This window comes from Labrus bergylta, chromosome 5, assembly GCF_963930695.1.
Source record: "Labrus bergylta chromosome 5, fLabBer1.1, whole genome shotgun sequence".
NCBI classification, from domain to species: domain Eukaryota; kingdom Metazoa; phylum Chordata; class Actinopteri; order Labriformes; family Labridae; genus Labrus; species Labrus bergylta.
Genome location: NC_089199.1, coordinates 30,092,187 through 30,117,970, shown reverse-complemented (window position 1 = coordinate 30,117,970; position 25,784 = coordinate 30,092,187). Strand labels below are relative to the sequence as shown.

General features: G+C 40.9%; 1 protein-coding gene across 1 annotated transcript; it reads right to left on the bottom strand.

The window, feature by feature from the left end:
- Window positions 1-1,864: 1,864 nt before the first annotated feature.
- Window positions 1,865-20,280, bottom strand: nampt2 (nicotinamide phosphoribosyltransferase 2). Its single transcript, XM_065955388.1, has 11 exons — window positions 20,035-20,280; window positions 12,679-12,814; window positions 10,617-10,720; window positions 10,387-10,515; window positions 10,095-10,253; window positions 8,505-8,635; window positions 7,728-7,953; window positions 7,336-7,455; window positions 6,338-6,478; window positions 5,242-5,367; window positions 1,865-4,323 (listed from the first exon to the last, which is right to left on the bottom strand). The coding sequence occupies exons 1-11, from the start codon at window positions 20,080-20,082 to the stop codon at window positions 4,162-4,164; spliced, it is 1,482 nt and encodes a 493-aa protein (XP_065811460.1). The 5' UTR covers window positions 20,083-20,280; the 3' UTR covers window positions 1,865-4,161.
- Between the last annotated feature and the right edge of the window lie 5,504 nt (window positions 20,281-25,784).

Here is a 25,784-nt window from a genome sequence, read left to right as displayed (position 1 = left end):
ACACCCAACCAATCAGCGAGGGGGAAAAAAAAGAAGAAGAAAGAAAAGAAACACAAAGCTTCCTCAGCTGATTTTCACTTTCTGATGCTGAAACTGGTTAAAGTGTATAACAAAAAGGTAATCGATCACAGATGAAATATGATGTCTTTTCATTTCCCTCTGACATGAGAAAGTAAAAAAAAGTCTTAATATGCTTAATTTGTCATTAAATATAAAATAACGTTATAAAAAACATCTAATAAAACTTTGTTCTATTTCTTCTATTCGTTTTTGAATCTCTATTCTGAAGTGGTTAAATATTATTTTTCTAAAAGGGGAAAAGTTCATCCAAAACATGTCGTAACTTCCTACTTTTTTTGTTTGTTTATGATCTCAAAGCTTTATTTCCTCTCGGAGTGTCTCACTAAATCTCTACGAGGAAACATTTCCTGATCTGAAGGCTTGATGTCGAAACGCCTGTAAGTGTGTTTTTCTTTTAATGTCCGAATGACCATGCCGTTGAAAAAAAGGCATTTCAATCGTTTAAAGAGAGAGAGAGAGAGAGAGAGAGAGAGAGAGAGACAAGAGAGAGAGAGAGAGTGAGAGAGAGAGAGCCCTGGAGTTGTCCTTGGGTTTTTTTCTAGGACTGCTTGCATTCATAAAGAGCTCCTCAAACCTTCGTCCCTTTTGAGTCCGTGTTTCACTCCTCTCTACATTTTTTAGGACCAATTTTTGTCCAATTTGCTGATTTATCTTTTGCTCATTTTTTTCAAGTTGTGTATTCTGTTTTTTGTTTCTTCCTCGTGTGTCTGTCCCCCTCTTGTGGCTGTTGTAGAAATTGCCCGTGTTTTTGTTGTTGGTTCAACAGGTGATAATGATTGTTTGCTGATTGCCTCACTTTAGAAAAGACTGTTTGACTCCTCCCACATTTACCTGAAGAAGATCCTTTGGATGGAAACGTTTCTCACTGGGACCTGAACATCTCTCTCTCTCTCTCTCTCTCTCTCTCTTTCCTGCAGTTCATTCTTCTTCTGCCCTGTCATGTATTTCTGCATCTTGATGTGCACACACTAGTTTCTTTCTCTAAAAAATATTTCCAGACTTATGAGTCATGCAACATTGTGCAGCAGAGTAAAAGTTAAATCAGTATTGCAATGCATTGTGGTCTAACAGTGTGACAGAACTGCCTTTCAGATCAAATGAATACTTTCAGTTTGATTCCCACAGCCAGATTCAACCGATCCATCCATCCTGTAGTTCGAGCAGTGACCGGCTCCTCTTCCTCTTTTGTACCTCCAACACGTTTCTGGAAACATTACACTCAGCTTGTCCTGAAAGCTCTGCTTCACAATGTTTTATACTTTAGTCTCTGTGCTCTCCATATGACTCGAGCTGTTTGCTGCTGCCCTCTTTTGGCTGAATTAAGAATTGCAGCTGTAATGTACTATAGTCCCTGAACTTAACATTCTGCTTTTACTCCATTACTTCTTTAAACACTTCAAGACAAATAAAAAGGTCACAGTACAACAAAACTGTTGAGAAAAGGAAGGATACCAGGGGGTCTCAGTGGCAGGTTACTGAACTCCAGAGAGAGAATCTCCCCGGAAAGAAAAGACTAGATCCTGGTGAAGAGCAAAGTTATTTATGAAGCGTGTTTGCTCTTAAGGGAGCACCTGAGGTGAGAAGCTGCTGAGGAGGAGTTCTAACAAGAAGAGTTTCTCAAGTTGTGGAAAAAACACTGAATGAAGAATATTTCTTCAAACTAAGGCACGCATGGGGAGACCCTCTGAATCTGTTTCCTGGTCACTTGGGGTTTGAACCTCAGTGTCTTAATGTATTTAGATGTTCACCTAAAAAAAATAAAAAAATCACCCAGTACAAAATGTTCAAAGCTTTTTTTTTTTTTTAATCTTACAAAAAGTCTGTTTTTGAAAACAAATCAAAGTCAGAGAACATTTAAAGGATACAGATCGGTTAGAAGCAGAATCACTCTGAGAGGAATATGTACAAATATAGTTACATACATGATTAGTGCCTGTACTGTACAGAAGGAGGACCAGGTGGTCTAGTGTTGATGGGGTACTACAATCATCTGTACAAATACTGCTCATCAGCATTCATGTCAACGCAGACAGGATGCAAACAACGGGCATGAAAAACATTAACACTGAAACTGAACCAAAACAAAATCAGCAGCTTTGGAGTCATTCCATCGAAAACAAACAAAAAAAACAGTCGAGTATGTACGTAGAAGGTGAGCGTGTTCTTTGAATATTAAAAACCCCTTTAAAACCAGCTGCTGTTTCATTCATCAGATTAAATGTGGTCGTCTGCATCGATTGGGATCAACAGACCTGAATCTGCAGCGCGTCCTGTTATATTTAACACACCGCCAAAATAAAAGAAAGACTAAAATATTTAACATTTTGTGAAAGGTTTGAAGTCAGATAATGGTGCGTTCCATTTAATCTCGGAAGTCGGACATCCTGAGTTACCCGTCTGATACGTCATCAGGTTGGAGGGGACTCTAGGTACCCAGGTGTTAGCTAACAAAACAAAAGGTCCTCCTGGAGGCGTCCATGTTGCTTGTCCGACCTGCAACTGGAACGCAGTTAACTCCGGTGTGACGTCATTTCTAACTCAGAGATCCGAGGTTAATTAAACGCACCACACGCCTACACACACACGCTACTTCAGTGTTCAAGAGGTGTAGAGGTTGTTGAAAGGCATTCTGGGAGATTAAATCCTTCAAACTGAAGTGAACAAAGGCAGGTTGAGGGAATATTTGTGCATAAAGAAATTAAAAAAAAACAATCCCAAACTTCCAGATAACCCGCTCTCACTTCCTGCATCTGTCTGTTATATTCCATGAACCCGATGGAACCATCCGGCTTCCTCACCACAAAACACATCGAGCACCAACGTCAAAATGAAAGGCAGTATCATGTCCAGTCTGTCTTCTCAGGGTCATCTGTTCAGACACACGAGTCATGAATGAAATATAAATATTACGTCTAACTGAAAGCAATACAAACGGAAAAATCGAAGTGACAATGAAACACCTTTAAAGTCGTTCTTCAGGCGTTTCCTCGACCTTACTTTAGAAATTCATCACTACATTCCTGCAGTTCTGAACAAGCATCTTAATCACATCAACAATTTGTTAAATGAATGATAACAACTGGATATTTTGTTATCAATAAAATAATTTAAAATTAAATATTCTCCTAAAGTGTTTTGTTAAAATCCAAGAAACGGGGCGTTGCGTCGTATGATGTAACACTTCTACTACAGCTGATAATGCTGTTTCTATTTGTATGTTGTTGTGATAAATGTCGGCTGCTTTTCTTCACTAATTGAGGCACCAACTGTGGTTTGGTCCTTTTGAGTCTGACACTGTTCCACTGCTGGAGATAAGCAGCTAGGAAAACATCCTGAAAGATAATACAGAGTGATTTTAACGAGGTCTGGACACACTTTGAGTTCAAAAGTTGTATCTTCAGCCGCTCACTCCTCAAAGTGTCTCTAAATGTTCAGAGCGGGCTGCATGTGTGAACGCAACAGTCAAAATGTTCACCACGACTTCATCTGGACTTTTCCCGCAAAGTGTCCCGGTAAGATTCCTGCAAGAAGTCGGGGTGAACCGGTGTGTGGACGCAGCAGCAGGCGGGCAGAAGGTGAGGGAACGTCTAATCGGTGAGGATGTGTCATGCTCTTTTCTGTTATGTTTTTTCCCCCACTAATTGGTTGATACTGTGAATATGTTTAATAACAGGTAGAACTGACTAAGACAAAAAGATCTGCTATCTTAAAAATGCAAGACAGATCAAATCCAGCTGTGAAGGACGTGTTTGAAAAGGGAGAAGCTTTATGGAAATGTTGAGATGTGAATGTATAAAGGGGGCTTTAAGTGCTTTTAGGTGATCATATTGGACCCTGGTCCTTTGGAGCTGGTCTTGACCCTGACAGGGCGGGCGTGCTGGCTAAGTGTTTAGTGAGAGATGAAGCTGATTGGCTGTAATCCGGCCTCTCCTCAGGATGATCTGTGGTTGCTTGTGCTTGGTGATAACAGTTTTTCCACTCCCATTCAACATGTAGAGTTGAAACGCCCGCAGATTTCCCCTCAGTTAAAAACAAACATTTATCATCTGCATTGTGAGAGGCGTCGGGTTTGTGATTCTTCTAATGACTGCCGTTCATGATGTGGTTGTGCAGCAGGTCCTGTTGGTGGTTGTGCAGGGTGGGGTTCAAGTCCTCGTCCCGCAGCCGAGCGTTCTTCCTGATCTCCTCCAGGGAGTAGTCCTTCACCAGGCTGCCGTTCTCGAACACGGTCACCAGCAGGTCCTGGGGAACCCAGAGCGACACACAGATGAACCATCAAACGCAGACAAACGTTTAAAGCAAATTCAACACTGAGCTCTTGCATGGCACCTCATTTAGCCAATCACAAGCTTCTATTCACTGCTCCATAACAGCCAATGGAAGCCTGAAGTGAAAGGATGTGTCGGCCCCCTAAACTAAACTTTACCTTTGTTATAATGAGCCAAAAACAAAAAAGGACTTTTTTATTTTTCTGTATTATTTGCCAGAAACACAAGTCTCCCACAGAGTGATGCAATACCTGGGCGGTAAAGTTCGGGTGTGTGTGTGTGTGTGTGTGTGTGTGTGTGCTGCAGTCTGCAGAGAGACGAGTCTACCTCATGTTAGTTTGAATCTCCTGAATCACACCCCCGCTGCTTTTGCCACAACACAACCGTCTTCATTTACAGGTCAAGAAGAGTGCATGAAATGGTCTAGTCACGTTGAGAGCGCCCTCTGCTGGATCAAACTGCACACTGCTTCAGACAGCCGGATGTGCTGACAGACTGAACGTTTTAAATTTGAACGCCTCGTTACAGTTAAAATCTAAACTTTCTCCCCGCAGGTTTGAATGACTGTTTGAACTTGGAATAAAAAAACAACAGCCCTGACACCGACATCTCTACACCTGGCCTATTGCTGGGGACTGTGCTGATGACTGACGTTTCTTACAGCCAATGAGAATCTGGGAATGTGCTGCTTCAATCAACACCTCGCATTCTGAAAGCAGGAAGAGAGCAGGAAGGGATCTGTGATGAAAGCCCTCATTATATCAGCTGCAGTTTAAACATTTTGATGCTTTATGGAATCATTTCAACACCTTCTGAAACTACAATTTGTTACTTTTCAAAGGAGGCCTTATACAATGTGAGCAGGATGTAAAAGTGAGCTGCGGGTACTGACCTCCTCCGGCTTGCCCGCTCCTTTCTCGATGGTCTCCAAGAAGCCGTCAGAGTTTCTCCTCAGAGATAAGCGACCCCTCTTTGAACCCTTGGACGGGTCGGTCACTGGCTGCTTGTACACGTCCGTCTGGAACAACACAAACACGTTTACTGATGACTTCATGTTGGACTGAAGTCATGTTTGGGGACTTTTATGTTGTTTGTAGTTTAGTTTGTGTGTCGTGCTCTGGGCCGTGGTTGTATTAGTCGTGTTTTTTGACTGATGAAATAAAATGCATGGTACAGTAGATACCGCAGGTCCTAACCCTGCAGTATCGCACAGAAACAAAAACTCACCAGCTGGAAACTATTCACTCCAACCACTCGAGCAATATTCAGAAATAATAACAATATCTATCTTATTATTATAATACATTTATCCTCTGATACCTGTCACTCCATTGGCTCCCTGCACAATAACAGAATCACTTTGATTAGTCCATAAAGCTCTCAGTGGTTCAGCCCCTGAAGGACACTTCTGACCTGCTCACAGACTGTAACCCGACCCCTCAGGTCATCAGGTGGAGGTCTTTAGTCGTACCCAGAATTAGATCAAAGTCCAGAGAGGGGACTTCAGATCCTGCTGACCTGAGGTCCATCACTACTGTCTCTACTTTTAACTACTGTCTCTTTTCTCTGAAGCAGACCAATGGTTACATTGTGTGTGTGTGTGTGTGTGTGTGTGTGTGTGTGTTTCAAGGTGCAACAACATGTTCAACGTTTATCTGTGTTTTTCAACACGTGCATCAGCTGCAGCTCTTGGCTCTGCGTGCTCTCTTTAATGTCTATCCTCACTCTCTGCTGTTACACGGGACATTTCCCCGTTGAGGGATCAAAGAAAAGTTTATCTAATCTTCAAATCAAATCAGATCAGGTGACATCATTTTCTTCTGATGCTCCAGAGAACATTGAAACCTCTCTTTATTTAATTGACTTTATCTGCGCTGTAGAAAAAGCCTCTGTGGTCTTTTCATCTGAAGAATCTTTTGTCATGTTTTGGATTAAACTTTAGAAGAGCAGAACAGCGGTTCAAGAGAATCCAGAGAGCGTCCACTCACCCCTTTGCCGTTGCTCTCCACGTAGCTGCACTTGAAGGCACAGCTGAGCGTGTCTCTGTTGAGCTTCTGGAGCAGAGCGCTGCCGCAGCCAAAGAAGACGTTCTCAGCGCTCCAACCTTCATCACTCAGCTTCTCCAGAATCTATGAAGACAAAACAGAAAACAAACATGACATGACGTACACGATGTATGATTCACTTTGAAACGGAATGACAAGCTTTGCTCTCTGTCGCTTAACGGACATGCTGAAGTGAACGTCTGGCACTGCTGACAAAAAGAAAAAGGAATAATCTGCAGACGGATTGTTTACCTGAAAAAATGAAAAGGTGTTAAGGCAAGAGACGGGCATGAAGTATAAAAAAAACCAGCAACAGCATAACTGTAGGTCATTTAAAAGACACCTCAGTTCTTCATTGTCTTGTGTTTGTCGTCATCCTCCTGAGCTACATTTTATCTACCATCTAGTTTGATGATTCAAAGATACAGCATGCTCCTTTTCCTTTCTACAAACATGGAGCGTTCCATTTGATTTCGCTGTATAATTAAAATCCAACATGGCTGCTTCGTGCATCAACAGAAACGTTTAAGCTGTACGCTGTCTGTGGACACGTAGCAGTGTTTCCCCTACCATTATATTAGGGATTTATTTTTGGGCTTTTTGTGCCTTTATTGTAGAGATAGGATAGTGGATAGAGTCAGAAATCAGGGAAGAAGTCATTTAAGGATACCTTTCTGATAGAAAAAGGACAGCTTTCATTAAAAGTAACACCTGAACACCAAGATGTCGGCTTGTCCCCCCCCCATTCCCAGCTCTGAGATCTGAGCTACATGGAACGCACCAACAAACAGAGACTACAGAGCTGCAGCAGATCCAGCAGAGAAAAGGATAGGAGGGGGGGGGGGGGGGGGGTAATTTATCTGCAACAGGAGGAATAATTAACATGATATACAAAGTAAGATCCAGAGAAGAAGAATCAACGCAGACCTCAGTTTACTCACCTCATCCACCGAGCGGAGGTCGATCCCGTCTCCTTGAATTATCCGGAGGTAAGACGGCAGCACCTTGAATCCCACTGAGTTCAGAGAGCTGCCGAAACACTCCTCCAAAATCTTCAGGACCTACAAGTGGAAGAGAAATGATTTAGACTCAAACATGTAGATACCAGGGGTGTAGAGTCGGGTCAGTCTGAACCTTTTTAAAACCTCAGTTCATTCACATTTCATTATTTATTACTTAAAGAGCCTCAAGCTTCAAAGGTCTGGTGAAAGGTATTTTTTAAAGAGCTTCATTATGAAAGAGATATTTCCAGGACGGACCGTCTAAAATCACTAACCTATGATCACTCTTATATACCTGGATTTAAAAACAGTCATACACCGCCCAGTTGTACCTCAATAAGAGTCTCTGCAGGGTCTCCAGAGTCCGGCCTGATGACCAGACATGAGTCCTGGCTGCGCTCCATGACGCGCTCCTTCAGCTTGTCTCCCCAGATGTGTTTGCAGGCGTTGAAGATGTCGTAGCTGTCGCTGACCACCGACACGGGCCCCGAGGTGAACTGGTCCAGGAGCTGTTCAAACGCCTCCTTCTCCCTGTTCCTCCCCCAGGAGATGATGGTGCTGCATGACAGCAAGGACGGTATCACATGATTTGAATAAATACAGATTCTCACATATCTTTTTTCAGGGAACATGAGTTATTCATTTCTGTCAGGACCTAAAGACAACTTGGAGAAGAAAAAATGGATGTGGAGGAAATTACCAACCCTGACTTTAACTCCAGAGATGCTACGTTAGTTCCTCTGTGTCTCTTGTTGTGTCACCAGACACCAATACTTTCTTCTTCTTTTGTCATTTAACGGCGGTCAGAATAGGAATTAGATTTAGGTTTTTATTGCCAAGGACATTTACCCATAACAGGAAGCTGACTTTGGTGCAAATCAATTATCAAGGAGATAAAGCTAAACTAGTAAGACGCTTTAAAACTCTGAAACACATAAGAGTGTGAATGTCTGAGGGGAGTATCGCTTTACAATGCAGTCCATTCGTCCTCTCACATTCAGCCCATCTGGACTATTCTTGGAAATTACGGAGTGCAGTGCATGTGAGGAGGGATTGAAGAGGTTTAAGAGTGAGTGATTGGTGTGTGTGTGTGTGTGTGTGTGTGGTACCTGTGCTCCGCTGCTGGGATGGAAAAGCCGGCCATCGGGCAGCTGTAGTACCGCTGAGCCATCAGCAGCCCAGCGACGGTGTCTGTACTGCAGAAATTAACCAGGTGAGCTGCTCCACCTAAAGCTGCAGACTGCAGATAAGAGGAGAGGAATCAGGAGTCACTTTGCTGCTGACGCAAATACTTCTCTCTAAGTTCAGAGGAAAAAAAAAATCTATCAGGTTACAAAACAGCTTTTTTCTGAGTATTTTTAGCATAAGATGTGCAAGACGCTCGACTTAAAGAGCCGGTACAGTCCATACTCTTTGTTGCAGAGACTTTAATCCACCATGAGCGAAGCACTTGGCAACAAGGAGCAGAAACAGGATTTAGTCTGACAGGAGGGTTTGACTCCCTCAGGCAACAGGAACCCCCTCCTCATCATTCTTGGAGTCATTCCCACTAACTCAGAGAGACTGTTTTGTTGTTTTTGGTACTGGCACGGCTCGTTATGGCTCCTAAGTGACTGGCGCAGGGGATCGTTTTCAATACAGTTATCGTCATTAAATTCTGTTGGCAAACATTTTCTGAACAGTTCTGACAAACAATTGAAACATTTGGCTTCCCCTGATCGTCCATCGGGGCTGAGCTGAGCTGATAATGAGGCTCTCGGTTACCAGCGAGAGGAGCTGGAGATTCTGTCAGTGACAGAAGATGATTCACTAGCTTCTCTTCAGTTTCATGATTGAGTGTTAAAGACGTGTTTTTGTAAGCACTGAAAAACTCTGATACAAAGACAGACATTAACTCTGCTTTGAAACCGGTCTCTCTTAACCTTTACGAGCTGCTGCTGCTCCACTGTTCAATAAAATGTTCTCTGTGGCAAAAGTCAGACTATGAAACTCACTTTGATGGAATCAGAGCTGCTAGAAAGATGGACATCATCATTAACCTTTTAGCCTCTAATTAGAGTGAATAAATCTGATTTAGTTTCCTTAAAGGGACACTTCACCCGTTGAAACATGAATCTCTCTTGACATTGGGTCATATGTGTCGTAGAAATGTGAAATACATTTTGAAGTTGGAGCCTTCTTGGCCGTGAAAATGCAGAAAGTGTCTTTCTGGCTCATGTGGATGAAAGACACCAAATCCCAGAATGCACAGCACCAGTAGGTCTATGTAGACTGCCGTTTGAAGGCGTGATGTTTACGTCCCTGTGACGTTTGGCCTTCAATATGATCTGATATGATATGATGAGGTAGTAGTATAGCTGTTACAGAGGAGAGACGCTTTCAGCTGAAGCAGCGGGGGAGCGCAGCACTGTCATGTCTGACTGTGTGTGTGTGTGTGTGTGTGTGTGTGTGTGTGGAGCTCCCGCTGTGCCGTGCTTCCACAACACTGAAATGAAATGTGATTTGAAAGACTGGAATCAATATGAACGAGCAAAGACGTGATGATGGCTGAGCTGAGTTACGGCGCTTTTGGGGAAACTCAGTCAGAAAAGGAAGAGACATTTAATTTATAGAATTTTCTCTGTTATAGTTCAGACTGAGTCTATAGTCACCACACACACACGCACGCACGCACGCACGGGAGAGAAAAGTGTTCCTACCTCCTGTGAGGAGACTCCTCTGTAGCCAAAGTCGTGCAGTTTCAGGTCCAGACCCTCCAGGCTCCCTGATGTGGCCTTCAGGTGCTTGGCTAAGATCTTCTTAAACTCCCGGGATATGGTGGCTACTGTAATGGGATACCACATCTGGACCAGCATAGTCTGCAGCCCGAAGAAAGAGGGGGGGGGGGGGGTCGTTACAATCACTACACCCCAAAAACTTCAGGAGTTTTGTTTAAGTGAAGAAGCGCTATAAGTCTGAATGCTCGTTAAATCAAAACAGTCCTGGCTTTACCTCGATATAGTTGGTGAGCCAGTAGAAGTTTGGATCTGTGTTTTCAACAGTGAAGAGTACGTTCCCTGTCGGTATGATCCTTCCCTCGGGGACAGCTTTGATCCGCACAGGCAGACGGCCATCGTGTTTCTGTCACGGTTACAAACACATCCAGGTCATGTATATTATAATGAATGAGTCTCTCCATCTGAATATGTCAGGGACGGAGTAAAGATGAGCTGCACGCTTACCTCCAGCACTTTCCTCCAGCCTTCTTCATCAAACACAGACTGTTTGAAGTGCATCTGGTAGAAGAGCTTGGCTTCCTGAATCTTCTCCTCAGTCACCACCTGGCCTTTAACGGGACACAGCGAGTTACTACGACCGCAGTCACACGAGGAAAACACAAAATACTAACACATCATTCAGTAACTAAGGGAAGCCTTAAGGGCCTTTAGGATAGGATGCAGAGTAGGGTGCAGAGCAGAAGGGGAGCGCACACAAACAAAAGGCGACCGAAACAACAGTCTGGATATAGCTACTATTTGGATTCACAGTATGTTTGTATCTGTCTTCTGTTCAGTAGAAAGCCCTGATCGTTCTACTGCTGAGGAGAAGAAAACAAGCATCTCATGAAAACAACATAAATAAGTGGAGATGTCGAGGAAATGAGTCGTTAACCAGGTAAGAGAGAGTACAATCAAATGTGTGGATGCAGGTCCAATCAGGGCTTCTGTAGAAACCGCCTCCTTCGCACTGCCATCCAATAATCATCAAGAAATAGTAAAGCGTCCGAGTGCCTTGTTTCCTCTTGGTTTCGGATTGATCAAACTGCTTTTATATCACAAATCTGATGATTAAGGTTTTCACAGTACAGCGTGCTTCTGGCTGCGGTTTCAAGGAACGATTTTGCAGCTTTCCCTCGTAGTAAATCAAGGGAAGTTTTTCTGCCTGTGGCCTTTTGAAGTTTCTACTTACACTGTAATTTCTAAGCTTCTCCACCAATCTCTAAAGCTGAGCCCAGCCACCCTTCAGAGGAAACTTATTTCAGCCGCTTGTATTCGCTATCTTATTCTTTAAGTCACTACCACATAATCATGACCACAGGTGAAGGTTGGAACGAAGATCCATTCGGTAAATAAGATTTTTTTTCAAAAGAGAGTTTTGCCTTCAGGCTCAGCTCCCTCTTCACCGATGATCTCACGGTCCACCTTAACCTCACTGGTGAACAAGACCAGGGCTGGAAATTATCCATTTCGCCTTCCTGCCACTGTGACTGCTGGAAAGACTTTCATTTAGAAAGTTGCTAGCGCTGAAAACACCCCACTACCTGATATCGCTGTTTCACAATAAAAGGTCTGTCAACATTTAAATCTGGAACTTTTAATGTGAAGCTCTTGTCGGATATAGAATGTCTTTATGGAAGAAGTTGAAGATGTTTTAGCGGAGCTAGGGCTGGGGAATTAATCGAAACAGACATCAGAACCTCTAAGCGACGTAATCTTGCCCGTGGCGAGTCATGTGACGACGCGTCCGATCTACGACATTGAAGCAATGTCTGTCGTTTGGAGACATTTTGTCTTTAAGGAAGACGACCCCGAACAAAAAGAAGTCGTATGTAAACACTGAAGAAAAACTGTTTGCAAGAAATGCAAGTTATTTATTTTCTACTGTTTTTGAGAAATTCATTTCTACTTTAAAAAACTAAAATGTGTCGTTTTCATCTAAAGAGATGCTTTGATTTCAGTTTGAAATATTCAATAAATAACCACAAACTAGTTCATCAGATGAACTCTTTCTTTAGAAAACATCTCCCAGCTTTGATAGTTGAGGGTATTTACAGCAGAGAGCATGTCAGTGAAGTATGAGGGCAAAAAACTAAAAGTAAATAATCGTTCATTCATCGTAATCAAGGTTAAATGTTCGATTAATCCTGATATTGATCTGAGGTCGCCCAGCCCTGAGCGGAGCTACGATTAGCGATAAGGCCGTCAGGAGTGAAAGTATTGACAGCTGCTCTTTTGACCACCGCCACGGCCCGCTTCTTTTAACCATCTTTGACTTAAGACAGCGAGGCGTTTAAACACACCTTCAGCTGAAATGGAGACGCTAATCCGGGCTGTGCTTTGCTAAAGAGACACAGAGTCAGCGTATCACTGTGAACACTGATACAAGGAGGAGGTGGAGCCATGTGGGCCTGACTCTCCTCTCAAACAGCCGTGTGCTAATGAGCGCTCTTTTTTTAATTCCTGCTCGTGTTGTACGTTCATGTGAGTGTGACGATGGGGGGGGGGGGGGGGGGGGGGGGGGTACCTGTGAGATACTTCTTCAGCAGATACTGCAGACCAAAGAAGACCACCTCGCTGAACTGGGAGCCTTTCTTGCGCCGGCATTCGAAGTAGGAGTAGATCTTGTTGACATTTGGAGGGTACTGTTTGTAGTGTGTGATCTGAAAAGAGAAGAAACAGCAGTGCAGCGTATGTCGTCAGTGTGCAAAGTCATAAAGAGTTCAACTAATTTCAACATGTTATAATAAAAGAATGATTTAATCAACTTCAGCGGGGGCAATGTTTACTCGTCGATTTCTAATCTCCCCCTCAGTCCGGCTGATTTGTACTTTGTGTTTGCACAGCATGAAATAAAACCCCGGTAAGCACACTGATGATAAGCTCTGGAGGACTGTCTCAACGTGATGTGTGTGTGTGTACAGTAAACACGTTTCCTGGATCCATGTGGGGAGGGATGATGACAGCTTAAAGCACAAGACCCTTCTTTGTGTTTCCAGCAGCGGGTAATTGAATAATCAACAGCAACAACCGGCCAGCCGCTGGGAGAAATGTCTTAATGAGGTATTCAGTCGACATTCTTCTGCCTCGTCCTGTCGTCTATTTTAAGTTCTCTCTTTCTCTCGCTCTGTTTTTCTAACTTCAGGAGAACAAACTCAGATTTACTTCACACACCAAACACGGAACACTTTGCATAACGGCTAACATAAGGGGAACATTTAAGAATTAAGTAATCAGTGAATTCCACTTATGAACAGGCTTATAGCTTATTCAACACATACTGATACTTAAAGCCACATATTGTTGCTAATGTGTGTGTGTGTGTGTGTGTGTGTGTGTGTTCCAACGAGGCAACAAGCACTTAGCTTGGATTACACTTAAAGGTGGTTCAGTTTACGGTCTAACACAGCTCAAGTCAGCTCTCTAGACCATCCACATGACGGTTAAAATGTTTTACATTTGTGGCTCCAAATGAAAATTACTAGACAGAAAAGTGCGGCGGATACGTCGAGCAGCTAAGTAGAAACTTAAGTTGACGACTTTGAACCCAGCACACGTGCAAGTGGTGACGCTTCGGCACCCGCTAGCAACACTCGACTGAAAACCGTATGAAAATATGAAGGAGTTACATCGAGTCTTTCATTCATTTGTGAGTGGCACGGAGAACGAGCCGAGGCTGCATCGTGTGGTGTGAGGTCACTGGTCAACAATACAGAAAATGCATATCAGGAATAAACTAGCAAACTAAAAGTTTGAGAACCACCAAACAGGCCTCTCACGCTGGCTCTGCCTTCACCGTCCTCTTTCTAATCGCTCTCAACTGACTCTTGTCTATTTTGTTTCTTTTTTTGAGAGCTAACATCGAGGGAGGTGTTCACACGATGTCAGAGCGACCTGTTCCGACCCCGTGATGTGTCTCGGGACTAACTTGATGAAGCAGCTGGAGGGGAGGTGCCCACTTAGGCCTTGTCCACACATACTGTAGGCGCGGAAAACGAGTGTTGGTCTTGTAACATCACACTGCGCGCCGCGTTCTCCTCCGTTTGACATCATTGTGCGACGCTGTCACTTTTGTTTTCTACACTACAAAACAATAGTTAAAGTAACCAGACTAGTGCTGGTGCTAATGTTGCTAACTGGACTTTTTACACGATCAGTGTAAGTGTGACCACTATATCCCTATGACCTATGACCCTCTATAGCGTTATTGCGCATTGTCTTCACTGTTTTTGCAAACTTACATTTCTTACCTCCTGAAGAAATGTTTTATTTCATTTTTTTTTTAAACCAGTAGGAATGTTAAGTTAAATCCTTAATGTATAAATCTCTTCCTATTCTTATTTTTTTATATTTTAAGTGCTTATTTATGTATCTCTTCTTAGATTGTTTTATTTGCTTTGATAACCTGCTGCTGTAACACCACAATGTCCCAGTTTGGGATCAATAAAGTAATTTTATTCTATGTTGACGAGCAGAGACGCCTGAGTGGAGTGTGGAGGTCACTGTGGCCTCATGACTCAAACCCTGCTACCAACGTCAGCTGTTTTGAACTTTGAAGAACCCGCCTACATGTGGACTAAGCCTTGGACTAACCCTGGTGATGGTTGGACAGTAGGGGCCACAGGGCCTTGTGGTAGGTGACAGGTACTTAATCAAGTATCTTTTATCATGACTCTTCCCAAGTCACCACATGAGCATGGATCATAAAATGTTCTTTCTGAGGATCATGGCTAGTTTGTGATAAGTTATAAATCCTGACCCTTCTACAGTTTAATTAAAATCATCGACTTCATATCTCTTCTGTTGTTTATCTCTTCATTCATTACTTTATTCTTTAAACTCATATGAACCGGGGGAAGCAATCAAAAGGTAATTATGTTGAGCGACGCGCCTCGTGTTCAAAGTTCATTCCAGTGCAATCAAGACACTGACGTGCCTCGCTCAACAACGGGAGCTATGTGCAGACTTTCACTCCTCTCTTTCCTCCACAGGCTCATCTGCTGGGTTCATTATTTAGTTAAACACAAAGCTTCCACTGGCAGTGTTTAGAAACTGTGTTAAAAATAGTAAATCCTCGCTCTGAAAATTAACAAAATCCAAAGTGCTTAGAAAATCCAACATCACTGGATGTGTGAGCGTGTTGTCGAGGTGCTCTGATTCACACAACACAAGTAAATTAAGAACTTCTTTTGGTCTCATAACAACACAGTGTGACTTTTCCCCTTTGCCTTCCATGTAAAGCTAACAACAAACATTTACTGTATGGCAGAGAGTGCTCACAAACATGGCACCTGTGGGTCGGCGTTAAGTCTCAAATAAGGGAGTATAATGTGACTCCTGACCACGAGGAAAGTCATAAGGCTCGACAGATGTTTTGAATGTCTCCACTGAAAGGTTAATGAAATAAAAAGCAACAGAAAAAGCTCATGTAAAGAACAGGAAAGGAAAGCATCATGAATTGCATTCATTTATCCGATTGGCGACATCACTGATAACTAATCCGTTCTAGCATTGAGCTACTGAAGCTTAAATCTTCTCAAGGGTTCATTGCACTTTACTTAACTCCTTTAACTTTCAGGATCCTACGTCAAAGCTGACCCTGAACGCGCCACACAAAGCTCAGGAATTTAAAAAAAAAAAAAAAAAAAACGTGAAACAAGCAAAGTGGTGTGTGTGTGCAAACAAACACGGGCCTGGTTGTGGTTTAAGCATGCTGCCAACTGAACAAATCCAGGACGTGGTGATGTAATGATGAGAGAGGTGAAGGTAACAAAGCACGGGGCCCGGGGACGAATCAAATCTCAGCAAATTCCTCAGAAACTTTGCAAGCTATACGGCTCGAGCTCACGCAGGTGTACGTGCACACTGGATGTTAATTATTACACCAGTTACGCAACCGAGGATTTCCGCAGAAAACAAAAACACACAGCTGAGGAAGACGCAGGCCGTAATCAGCAGCTACTTTTTCAACACTATCAATCATTAACGTAAAGGAGATTGTGTTGTTTCAAAACACATGGAGTCAAAAAGTGTCAAAGCTTTAGAGACCGGTCTGACAGACGCAATCATCTCATGGAGGCATAAAGCAGATCTAATGTACAAATATCACAGACCTGCTACACTAGACTTCTAAGGTCATGTATATAACGAGTATAACGGGTGATTAAACTCGTCGATCAAGGGAAACATTAGCGCGGCAACGCTCCTTTATTGGGGTCGTTAATAATGTCTGCAAAACCAATTTGCTTTTGGAAGTAGACGTGAGCGTGAGGGATGCAAAGAACCAGATTATAGCTGCACAGCTTCAAGGACTGTGGGACTGAATTTTTGGCCTCGCTCAAAAAACGAGTAGCGCCCGACTGACACGGGATGTTTGAGACCGGGATGTCACATACTGATATATGGGCCGATATCATTTTTAGATCTATGTTCGATCTTCAGAGATAGATGGATAAAGACACATTTATTGCGTATCAAACACTCATGGATGAGATTTATAATAAAGACAGGATGGTCACTCAACTGGAAAGTAACTGTGCGTGTACGTGCACCACTGCTTGACACTGTGGAGGGTGATCGTGCTTGTTGTAATCCATATAGCGCCCTCTGCTGGTGAAAGAAATGCTACTATAATACAATGACACTCTAATTAAATTAGATTTGACTGGTGAATAAATCGAGTAATATCGGCGCATATTTGCGATAAGATTAGGCGATACTGATAGTCACTGGATATGCTGATATCGGCTGACCGATGAATCGGCCGGGCTCTAAATGAGGTAATGAAAAACTCTGAAGCATCTCTCATGTCTGTAACTGACAGAGGTGTCAAGTAACAAAGTACAAATACTTTGTTACCTTACTTAAGTAGAAATTTGGGGTATCTATACTTTACTGGAGTAATTATTTTTCAGCCGACTTTTTACTTCTACTTCTTACATTTTCACGCAATTATCTGTACTTTCTACTCTAAAAACAGCCTCGTTACTCCTATTTCATTCCAGCTTGTTATCGTTAAAAAAAAACCCCACAAAAACCTATTCAGATAAATCGCGCCATCCGGATAGAGTGAATCTGACCATACAAGAGTAATTGTTACTAAGCCTGCCCTGGGGTACACCAATTTTCTTGTCCAGTTTTGTTATCTTACATCCGTTGCCCTCACAGATTCCTGCAGCTGGATGTACATTTACATTCCAATAAAGGCTCTTGATAACATGCCTCTGAAGACTTTTTGCACCATTACAATACTTAGACAACTAGTCATCATATCTTCCGCTCCATGAAACACATGTTAATGCTCAGTGGTACGTATAGTTCTTTAATGTATTTGCATTGTACTGGTTCATTTCCAATGGGCATAAATGCGGCTGAAACAGGTGCATCCCAAATGTTTCAACATAAACATTTTAATATAACATTATAGTCATTATGGCCTTTAGAAAAATGTTTTTTTGGGGGAGGTGGGGCAGTGCACTATCGGCCCCTGTGACGCGGCCTACGCATTCGTCCTTAATGGCATTTTTTTCTCCTTACATTACTTTTATACTTTAAGTAGTTTTGAAACCAGTACTTTTACACTTTCACTGGAGTAAAAAGCTTGAGTTGATACTTCAACTTCTACAGAAGTCTTTTTAAACCCTAGTATCTATACTTCTACCTGAGTAATGAATGTGAATACTTCTGACACCTCTGGTAACTGAAATGCAGAAAAATCTAAAAAAAACAAGATGACAGAGGTGGTAAATGAGCGGTACGTTATCATACTTTAAGACACTTTCACAGTACTTTTTTTTTTTTAAATCTATCTAAAGAGCTGTGCTTTAAACCCAATAACCCCAGTGTGCACGTTCAGATGAGCTCATCAAAATGCACAAAATCAGTTTCCATTATGTGAATGTGATGACAGACACATTGGAGGAATCCCCTTGGCCGTGCTTCTGCTTTGGACCTGTTTTTTAGGGAGGGGGGGGGTCGTTGGAGCTACTAGAAAGGCCGCTCGTCGTCATCCTGCAGACCTTTGCCATTTGGCTGTAAACCTTTGAATGACATCTGACATTTAGCCCTACTCAGCTTTCCCCATGCAGGCGGCTGACTCACGACTGGATTTAAGTTTCATACTTCCCTGAAATGAAACTGAAAGCTGAAGTCAAGACAAAAGGTTGGGGCCTGTCATAACACATATAACCATTCAAAATGACAAAGAAGGTGTGCACTACATTACAGCTGGAATCTTGGACTCCTGAAAAGGTCCTGGGATTCAATGGCCTCTCCCTTAGATACACCAGAAGCCTTTAACTCAGTTCTTCAAGCTACACTGTTATCTTACTACCACGTAAAGGGAAAACTGTTACTCCAAAGGTGTAATTATTATTTTATTGCCACGCCTGGATTAGGCACGCTGGAAATGACCTTTCTATGGAAAAGTCCCGTAAACGTACTGAGACACGGCAGCTGGGAAGACGGCCAACATGCCGTTCAGGTTTTTCTGGTATTTGGAGGATATTTATGTTTTACATTTACAGCCAATGTTGCAATGCAATCAAATCTGTGCTGAAAGTTTGCCCCATAGCTTTTCCAATAATGGCAAATATGTAGAGATGAGTACGAGGCGAGGAGTAAGAACAACGTCAGAAGAGTAAGATTCCTATCAAGACTGGAGTCAAAATGTGAAGAATAAAGTCAAACTTGTAGTATACTTACAAGGGAAATTATACAAATAATTCTTAAGGAGAATAATTTGTATTCGGGGAAAAGTTTAAGTGTTAGTTAGTCAAGAATAAAGTTGAAATATCAGGAATAATAATGTAAAAACAAGGTAGAAATGCTGTGGTTGATTAAAATAAAAAGTTAAGTTTAAATGCAAGAAACAGGATCAGAGAAAACAAATCCTGATGTTTGCATTTTGAATAGTAAGTCAAAAAACCAGGATAAAGTTTGACATTGAGAAGACAATCAAATTCTTTTTTTTCCTCCTATCATTGGGAGGCCGTAGCTCAGCCTGTAGGGTCCTACATCCTGAGCACTGCCGAGGTGCCCTTGAGCAAGGCATCGAACCCCAAAACTGCTCTGGAGCACTCGGACAATATGTGTGTGTCGATGTTCATTAAAACAGAGTGTAAAACCGATTGTCTTCTCTGTCGATTAATAAAGCATAAATTATTATTACAGATTGTTACTGTACTGTTGGCAGCCTCTGACATCTCTATAGGCACCTGTACAACAAAGTGTAACATTTAATTTCCCCTTGCAGAAATAATATGGGTTTATCTTCTTCTATATGTTGTTTACATTTTAATTTTAGTCTCAAATGTTCTCTTTCTTCTTCCTGTTTATGCCTGCCTTTAATTCCCCTCTGTAAACATTACCTAATCAGATATAGGCCTACTCTTTGGTTGCCTTTTTAACCCTTTCTAAGCTTTAATATAAAGCTTAGAAATGTTGATTTAATCCTTTAAAAAATGCCTCATCAATGCGTAGGGTTTGGTGAAATCGAAACTTAAGTTTTCCACATTACATCAGCAAAAGTTTCCACAGATACCAACACATTTCCCTCCTGAGATTTGGTTAAAGTTGAATTAAATCAATTAACTCTACTTAAAATGACCTCTTCTTCTTCTTCTGTGTTTTTTTAGGGTGCACTCTTTTAAGCAAGGTTAAACACACAATTCACCGTAATCAGCTGGACGGTGTCCTACTTTCAGTTTCTACAACAAGGTTGAAGCAGTCACAACATTGTGACCTTAAACGCAACATAACGTTGTCTCTGTTGTTACGAGTGGAAGATAACCTGTGTGACGTTATCCACATTAAATAAAAGTCTTTTATTTATTTATTTATTAATATATATTTTGAAGGGAAACGAAAGCGGAAGGACACTCACCTTGTAGGAATCCGTAGCAAGCAAAATGTTAAAATCCTGCGCTGCCATTGTTGATGTGGATGAATGAATTAACGCCGTGTGTCACTTCAGGCTCCGTCTCCTCGTTTCACTTAAAAAAACAAATCTAAGACAGCCGGAAGTAAATCAACCCTCAGCGTCCAATCTCAATGTTTTAACCTCTTTAATCTCCAGAGGACTCAAATTCAGCGGTTACAACACACACACACACACTGGTGAAATACCCACAGTCACAGTCACTTTGTAGGTTGGGGGGGGGGTTGTTGTAAAAGGGGCGGGGTTTGTTTCAGCCGCGCATGGCCACGGGCACGTCCTCACACAGCCCTTTTCGTACGTCATGCTGCATTCACGGACATACAGGAGTTTTTCATATCCAGCGGTAAAAACAGTTTTTTTTTTTTCACTTATTTTACTTACTTATTTTACTTGTTTTAAACTAGACTACTTCATCGATGTTGTTATCCCACAATAAAAAAAAAAGACATTTATTTTACCTGTTCGTTTTGCAGACTTGTTCGCGAAACATCCAGACATCTGTTTAGGAGCTGTTCCTCCTACTACTGTTATTTATTAGGATCAAAAATGTGTTAATTATATTCGTTGATTCGTTGTCAGCCTTTCGTACGTCATGCTGCATTCATGGACATACAGGAGTTTTTCATATCCAGCGTTAAAAAAAAAGAAGTTTGGACCGTATTTTAAATATTTTTACTTATTTTTACAGTCTATGTTTTAAACTGGACTACTTCATCGATGTTATTATTCCACAATAAAAAAAAATAAATAAAAAATGACATTTATTTTACCTGTTCGTTTTGCGGACTTGTTCCAGACATCTGTTTAGGAGCTGTTCCTCCTACTACTGTTATTTATTTAGATACAAATGTGTTAATTATATTCGTTGTAAAATACTTAAAAACGTATTTATTTTACATGGATGTAATTTTGGTTGTATGAATTCTGCAACTCGCAACTAAAACAATACCTCATTATTCAGCTTTTGATTATTTTAACTAAATTTCACATCCATATTTGCGAGTAACTTTATTTTAATAAGCTGTAGCAAAATATAACCATTCGACACTCTGAAAGCCTCAGCTGTAGGGTGTGATTGTAGGCCTCTAAACTGATGATCCCTGTTTTATTTTGTCCTGGCACGTTTGTTTGTTCGTAAACCTACCATTGTAACATTGCCCATGTTTACAATAAAGTTTATTAAAAACAAGTTCTGTTTAAGAACAATATCCTATTTGTATCAATAAAGTTTCAAACGTTTTTGGATCGAGGTCAAAGGAACATAAAGGTCAGCACACTTGGACTGACATATGTCTTTTTTTTTAACTTCTTTCACCTTATTTTACTTTATTATTAACTCTAGATTTCTTACCAATACGTTTTCCTTTGTACATATTTGTTTGACTCATTTGGATTTGATTGTTTAGCTCATCTCCAAATGTAGTGTGTCGGAGAAAGTGGTCACCACCCAGACGCATGACGACTCTAAGAAGACCAAAGACTCAAGTCGGACACACTTTCTCATCAAGTCATTTTAGATGATTGCATAAACAGTGGGTAGGCTTTATCCTGCAGGCTCACGTTTGCACGAGTTTTCCACGATCCATCCTGCACCTGTTGGAAAATGTCAACTATGGAGCAGAAACACATTTTGACATATATACACATATTGTTAGCGTTTCCTGTGGTGTCTGATGCTGCAATCATGAGTGTTTTCTTCTCCTAAGACTGAGTTCATTTAGCTCTAATCCAAAACGGAGGAAAGACTTGGATTTGATACTAAAAAACTGTGTTGTAAACATAGACAGCCTTTGAAAGATCAATTCCATAAAGCTTTTGTGTGGTGGAAGGCACTACCAAAAGACAGAGATTATCTCACCTTGTACTGTAGGCTAGGCCTACTTGATTGACATAGTTATAAAAGTCTAAATATCAAACCTCTAGCCCTTCAGCTGGATCATTTTAACGAGTAAAGTCCAGTAAAGAGACGGGACACAGAGAGACACAAGCTGTGTTGAGTTTATAAATACCCATTCCCCCTCTCTGATAGACAAAGGGAGCTAAGATAATCCATTGACATACTGATATATTGAGTTTATTTGGCAAGTTACACACTTTTGTCTGTCTTTTAGCACCGAACTGTCTAGTTTGTTGACATTTTTTTTCATCCTCCAGTTGCCATGGTGTGAGCTCTGTCATGCTTCAAAGTGGGACCAAAGCTAGCAGATGCTAGGCTAACAAACTGAGTTCAAGTGAGTCCAAATATTACATCAAATTGTGTAAGGACAAGCTGAAAACAGACATCATTGTAAACATGGCGAGCGCTAACTATCCACCTGGTTTTACCTGCAGATCCCGGTTATGAACCTTATCCCTGTTTTGATCGTATTCTTATATAACATTTACATGCAGAGAAACCTTGTTATACATATCCCTGTTTGCATGATCAATCAATCCATCTTTATTTCTACAGCACATTTAAAACAACCTTTATTGACCAAAGTGCTGTACAAGCGTAAAAAAACACAATATAAAAACAACAAGTAAAATAACTTATAGAATGAAACTCAATAAAAACACAATAAATAGGAGCATGACTAAAATTTTCAAAATGTCAAGCTCAGATTGTATTTAGATAAATACTAGTATCCTGGTTTCTGATTGTGCATCTTATCTTTGTAGGCGCCTGTGATTTATTTTTTTAAAACACAAACTGCGTCAATTTTGAAATCTCAGAAAAATGAGACCACTGTAGCTTTTTGTTTTTCAGTTCTTTCTCTCATCTAAACTTTCACTCTCATTAAATTATTTCAATATCGAAATACGAAACTCAGTTTCTGTGTTGTTCCAGAAGTAAAACGCTCTCATAGCTGCCGCCATGTTTGTCTTGCTGATACGTCACTTGGGTGAGGTCGCTCCTGCACAGGTCGTCGACAGCTGTCAGAAAGTGGGGTAAGGCGTTTAGGCCCCTACATGCCACAGTATCCCGCTTTCTTTTGTTCAGAATCAGGCTTCTCAAACTCTGGATACGGGCTTATCCTGGTGTCTGAACTAATCGGGATATGATGTTTACAACATAGACTGTAAATGATAATTCTTTTTACCGTCCATCTATGATTTACACGCACTAACATAAAAACGGAATACTTAACAAAACAGGGTCAAGTTTAAACATCCAAGGTCTCCTTTTTTGTACTTCCTGGTCATCTGATGGTTCAACAACCTACTTTTTCATCTGCACTGTAAACCCAAATAAGTTAGGAAAACTTAAAAAAATTAAGGCAACTGATTGTTTTACTTTTTTTAAGTTTATGAACTCAAAAGTTACAAGTTTTCAGAGCTTAAATATTCAGAGTTAGTGTTACATTTACCTTTTGATTACAGGTAGATCAAATAACTTGTTAAGTCAACTCAAATATTTTCAGTTAATGCAACTTAGAATATTCATTTATCGCTCTCATTGCATTAAGTTAACACAGCTGAATACTTTCAAGTAGACAAACTTGAGATGTCCAATAAACTCAATATTTATTAGTTGTTTTTTAAAAATCTTTTGCTTACACGCAACTCAAAACAATTGAGTTCTCCAAACTTAAAATCATTTGCCTTGAAACTTAAAAAAATTGTGGCAACTGATTGCCTTAGTTACATTAACATGAAAAAAATACATATACACCACATTTTCAGTGCATGGAACTCAAAACTTTGTCAAGGGTAAACACTTTCAAAAGTTGAGAATAGAAACTTTACATGTCACCCTCTCCCTTTTAACACAGTAATACAAATATTTGAAAGACAAATAACTAACTATAAAAAAAGAGAAATATATAATCTATATAAATAAAGAATATACAAAAAAATAAATACAATTTGTTCAGAAAAGCAAAGAATCAGAAAACCTGTAGGACGGCAACTTTTAGGAACAATATAACATAAATGTCACTAATAGCTTATAAACTGTAAATCTATCACTCTTCACTTTAACGGTTCAAATGTTTAACTACCGGTATTACATTAACAAGTATAAAGGCACAGTGTGTACATCAGGGCCATCCGGTTGATAACCTCGTTCAGCAACTTTTAATCTTCATAAATGTCATGAATAGTTTACAAACTCCTTGAAAAACTCTACATATAACAAGCAATGTTAAAAGGTAAATCTTACATTAACAAGTACAAAGGCACAATGTGTACTTTAGGACACCTGGTTGAAAATTGTAGCAGTAAGTAAATAACTTTGAACTAGGTACATGGCCTAGCATAAAATAGAATAAATCTAGAATTATAAATTCTGGTTACTTAATCCGTGAAAAAAGTTCAAATTAATCGAAAATTATCAGTTTAATTAACTCAAAAGTCAGAAAATGCTACAAGCACTCAAAATGTTTGAGTCAGTAGAATGTTTTAACATAATTTAAGTTTTCACAACTTAATTCAATTAATTATTTTGAGCATTCGGGTTTACAGTGTGTTTGTCCTTTGCGAGCTCAGAGAACAGATAACACTGGGGTCAATGACTTAAAATAGCACCATTCAAATTCAAATTCAAAAAACTTTATTTGTCCCCGGGGGAGCAATTCAAAGGCACACAGAGCAGTAAATTAACAACAGTGCAAGTAAACGAAACATTACATGAGGGACAACGCTTTGTTTTGCAAAGTGTCACATGGGATTGTTGGTTCTTCATGTCTGCGGCTGATTTCACAAGAGCAGGCTGCAGCGCATCATCCGCTCTGCAGAGAAGCTGCCATCTCTCCACGACCTGTACACCTCCAGGACCCTGAGGCGTGCAGGTAAGATTGTGGCCGACCCCCTCTCACCCTGCACATGGACTGTTTGAGACCCTCCCCTCGGGTAAGAGGCTGCGATCCATCAGGACCAAAACCTCTCGCCACAAGAACAGTTTCTTCCCCTCTGCTGTCAGCCTCATGAACAATGTTCCTGCCCTACCCCCTCCTCCCCACATAACCCAGCAGTGGCGGTTCTAGACCACTTTTACTGAGGGGGCCAAACTGGGGCCAGTTGTTTTGTCAGAGGGAAACATTAAACCCAGGTGAAAAATAGACAAAGATGATCGCTTTAAAAATATATATTTATGCTAAATAATAGTCATCATTAAATACCACAACATAAAATACCATGATTTATATTTGTTTCAGTAACAGTATTTAATTCTAGAGAGCTGAGAGTTCAGTTCCTGAGGGGTGGCCACAGGGGGGACCAAGACCAGTGTTACAGGGGCACTGGCCCCTGTTGGCCCCTGCCTAGAACCGCCCATGTAACCCAGACTCTCATCAGCCCCACAGTCAGAAAACTCAAACAGATTGTATGCGCTACATTAACGCTCACTGGACTTTTAATACGGCACCTTTTGGACATTTTGTGTTTTTATAGTACTTATAATCTATTGAAAATATTTGTAATTACTTCCCTTTTTTTTTTGCTTTATTTCATTAAACTGTTTTTGCACCAATAAACCAAGACAAATTCCTTGTATGTGTAAATGTACTTGAAAATAAAATAAACCATTCTGATTCTGATTAAAAACTCCTTAAAAGCACTTTTATGTTCAGCATGCGTTTTACAATTGGAGTAGAAATAACCTCATATGAGCTGCAGGTGCAAAAAACAACACATACCTTGTTATCTGAAACAATGGGCCTGTGAATACAGGATGTCATGATGGGTGTTATCTGTATCTTTTTCTTGCTTGAATT

Bases quoted from the DNA above. Each gene is read 5' to 3' on its own strand.
- nampt2 (XM_065955388.1), bottom strand. From the start codon at position 20,082: ATGGCAGCGCAGGATTTTAACATTTTGCTTGCTACGGATTCCTACAAG. The intron at 10,721-12,678 runs GTACCCCCCCCC...GTCCCGTTAAAG, and splicing joins GCTGAAGAAGTATCTCACAG to GCCAGGTGGTGACTGAGGAG. The intron at 7,954-8,504 runs GTACCACACACA...GCTGTCATGCAG, and splicing joins ATCCCAGCAGCGGAGCACAG to CACCATCATCTCCTGGGGGA.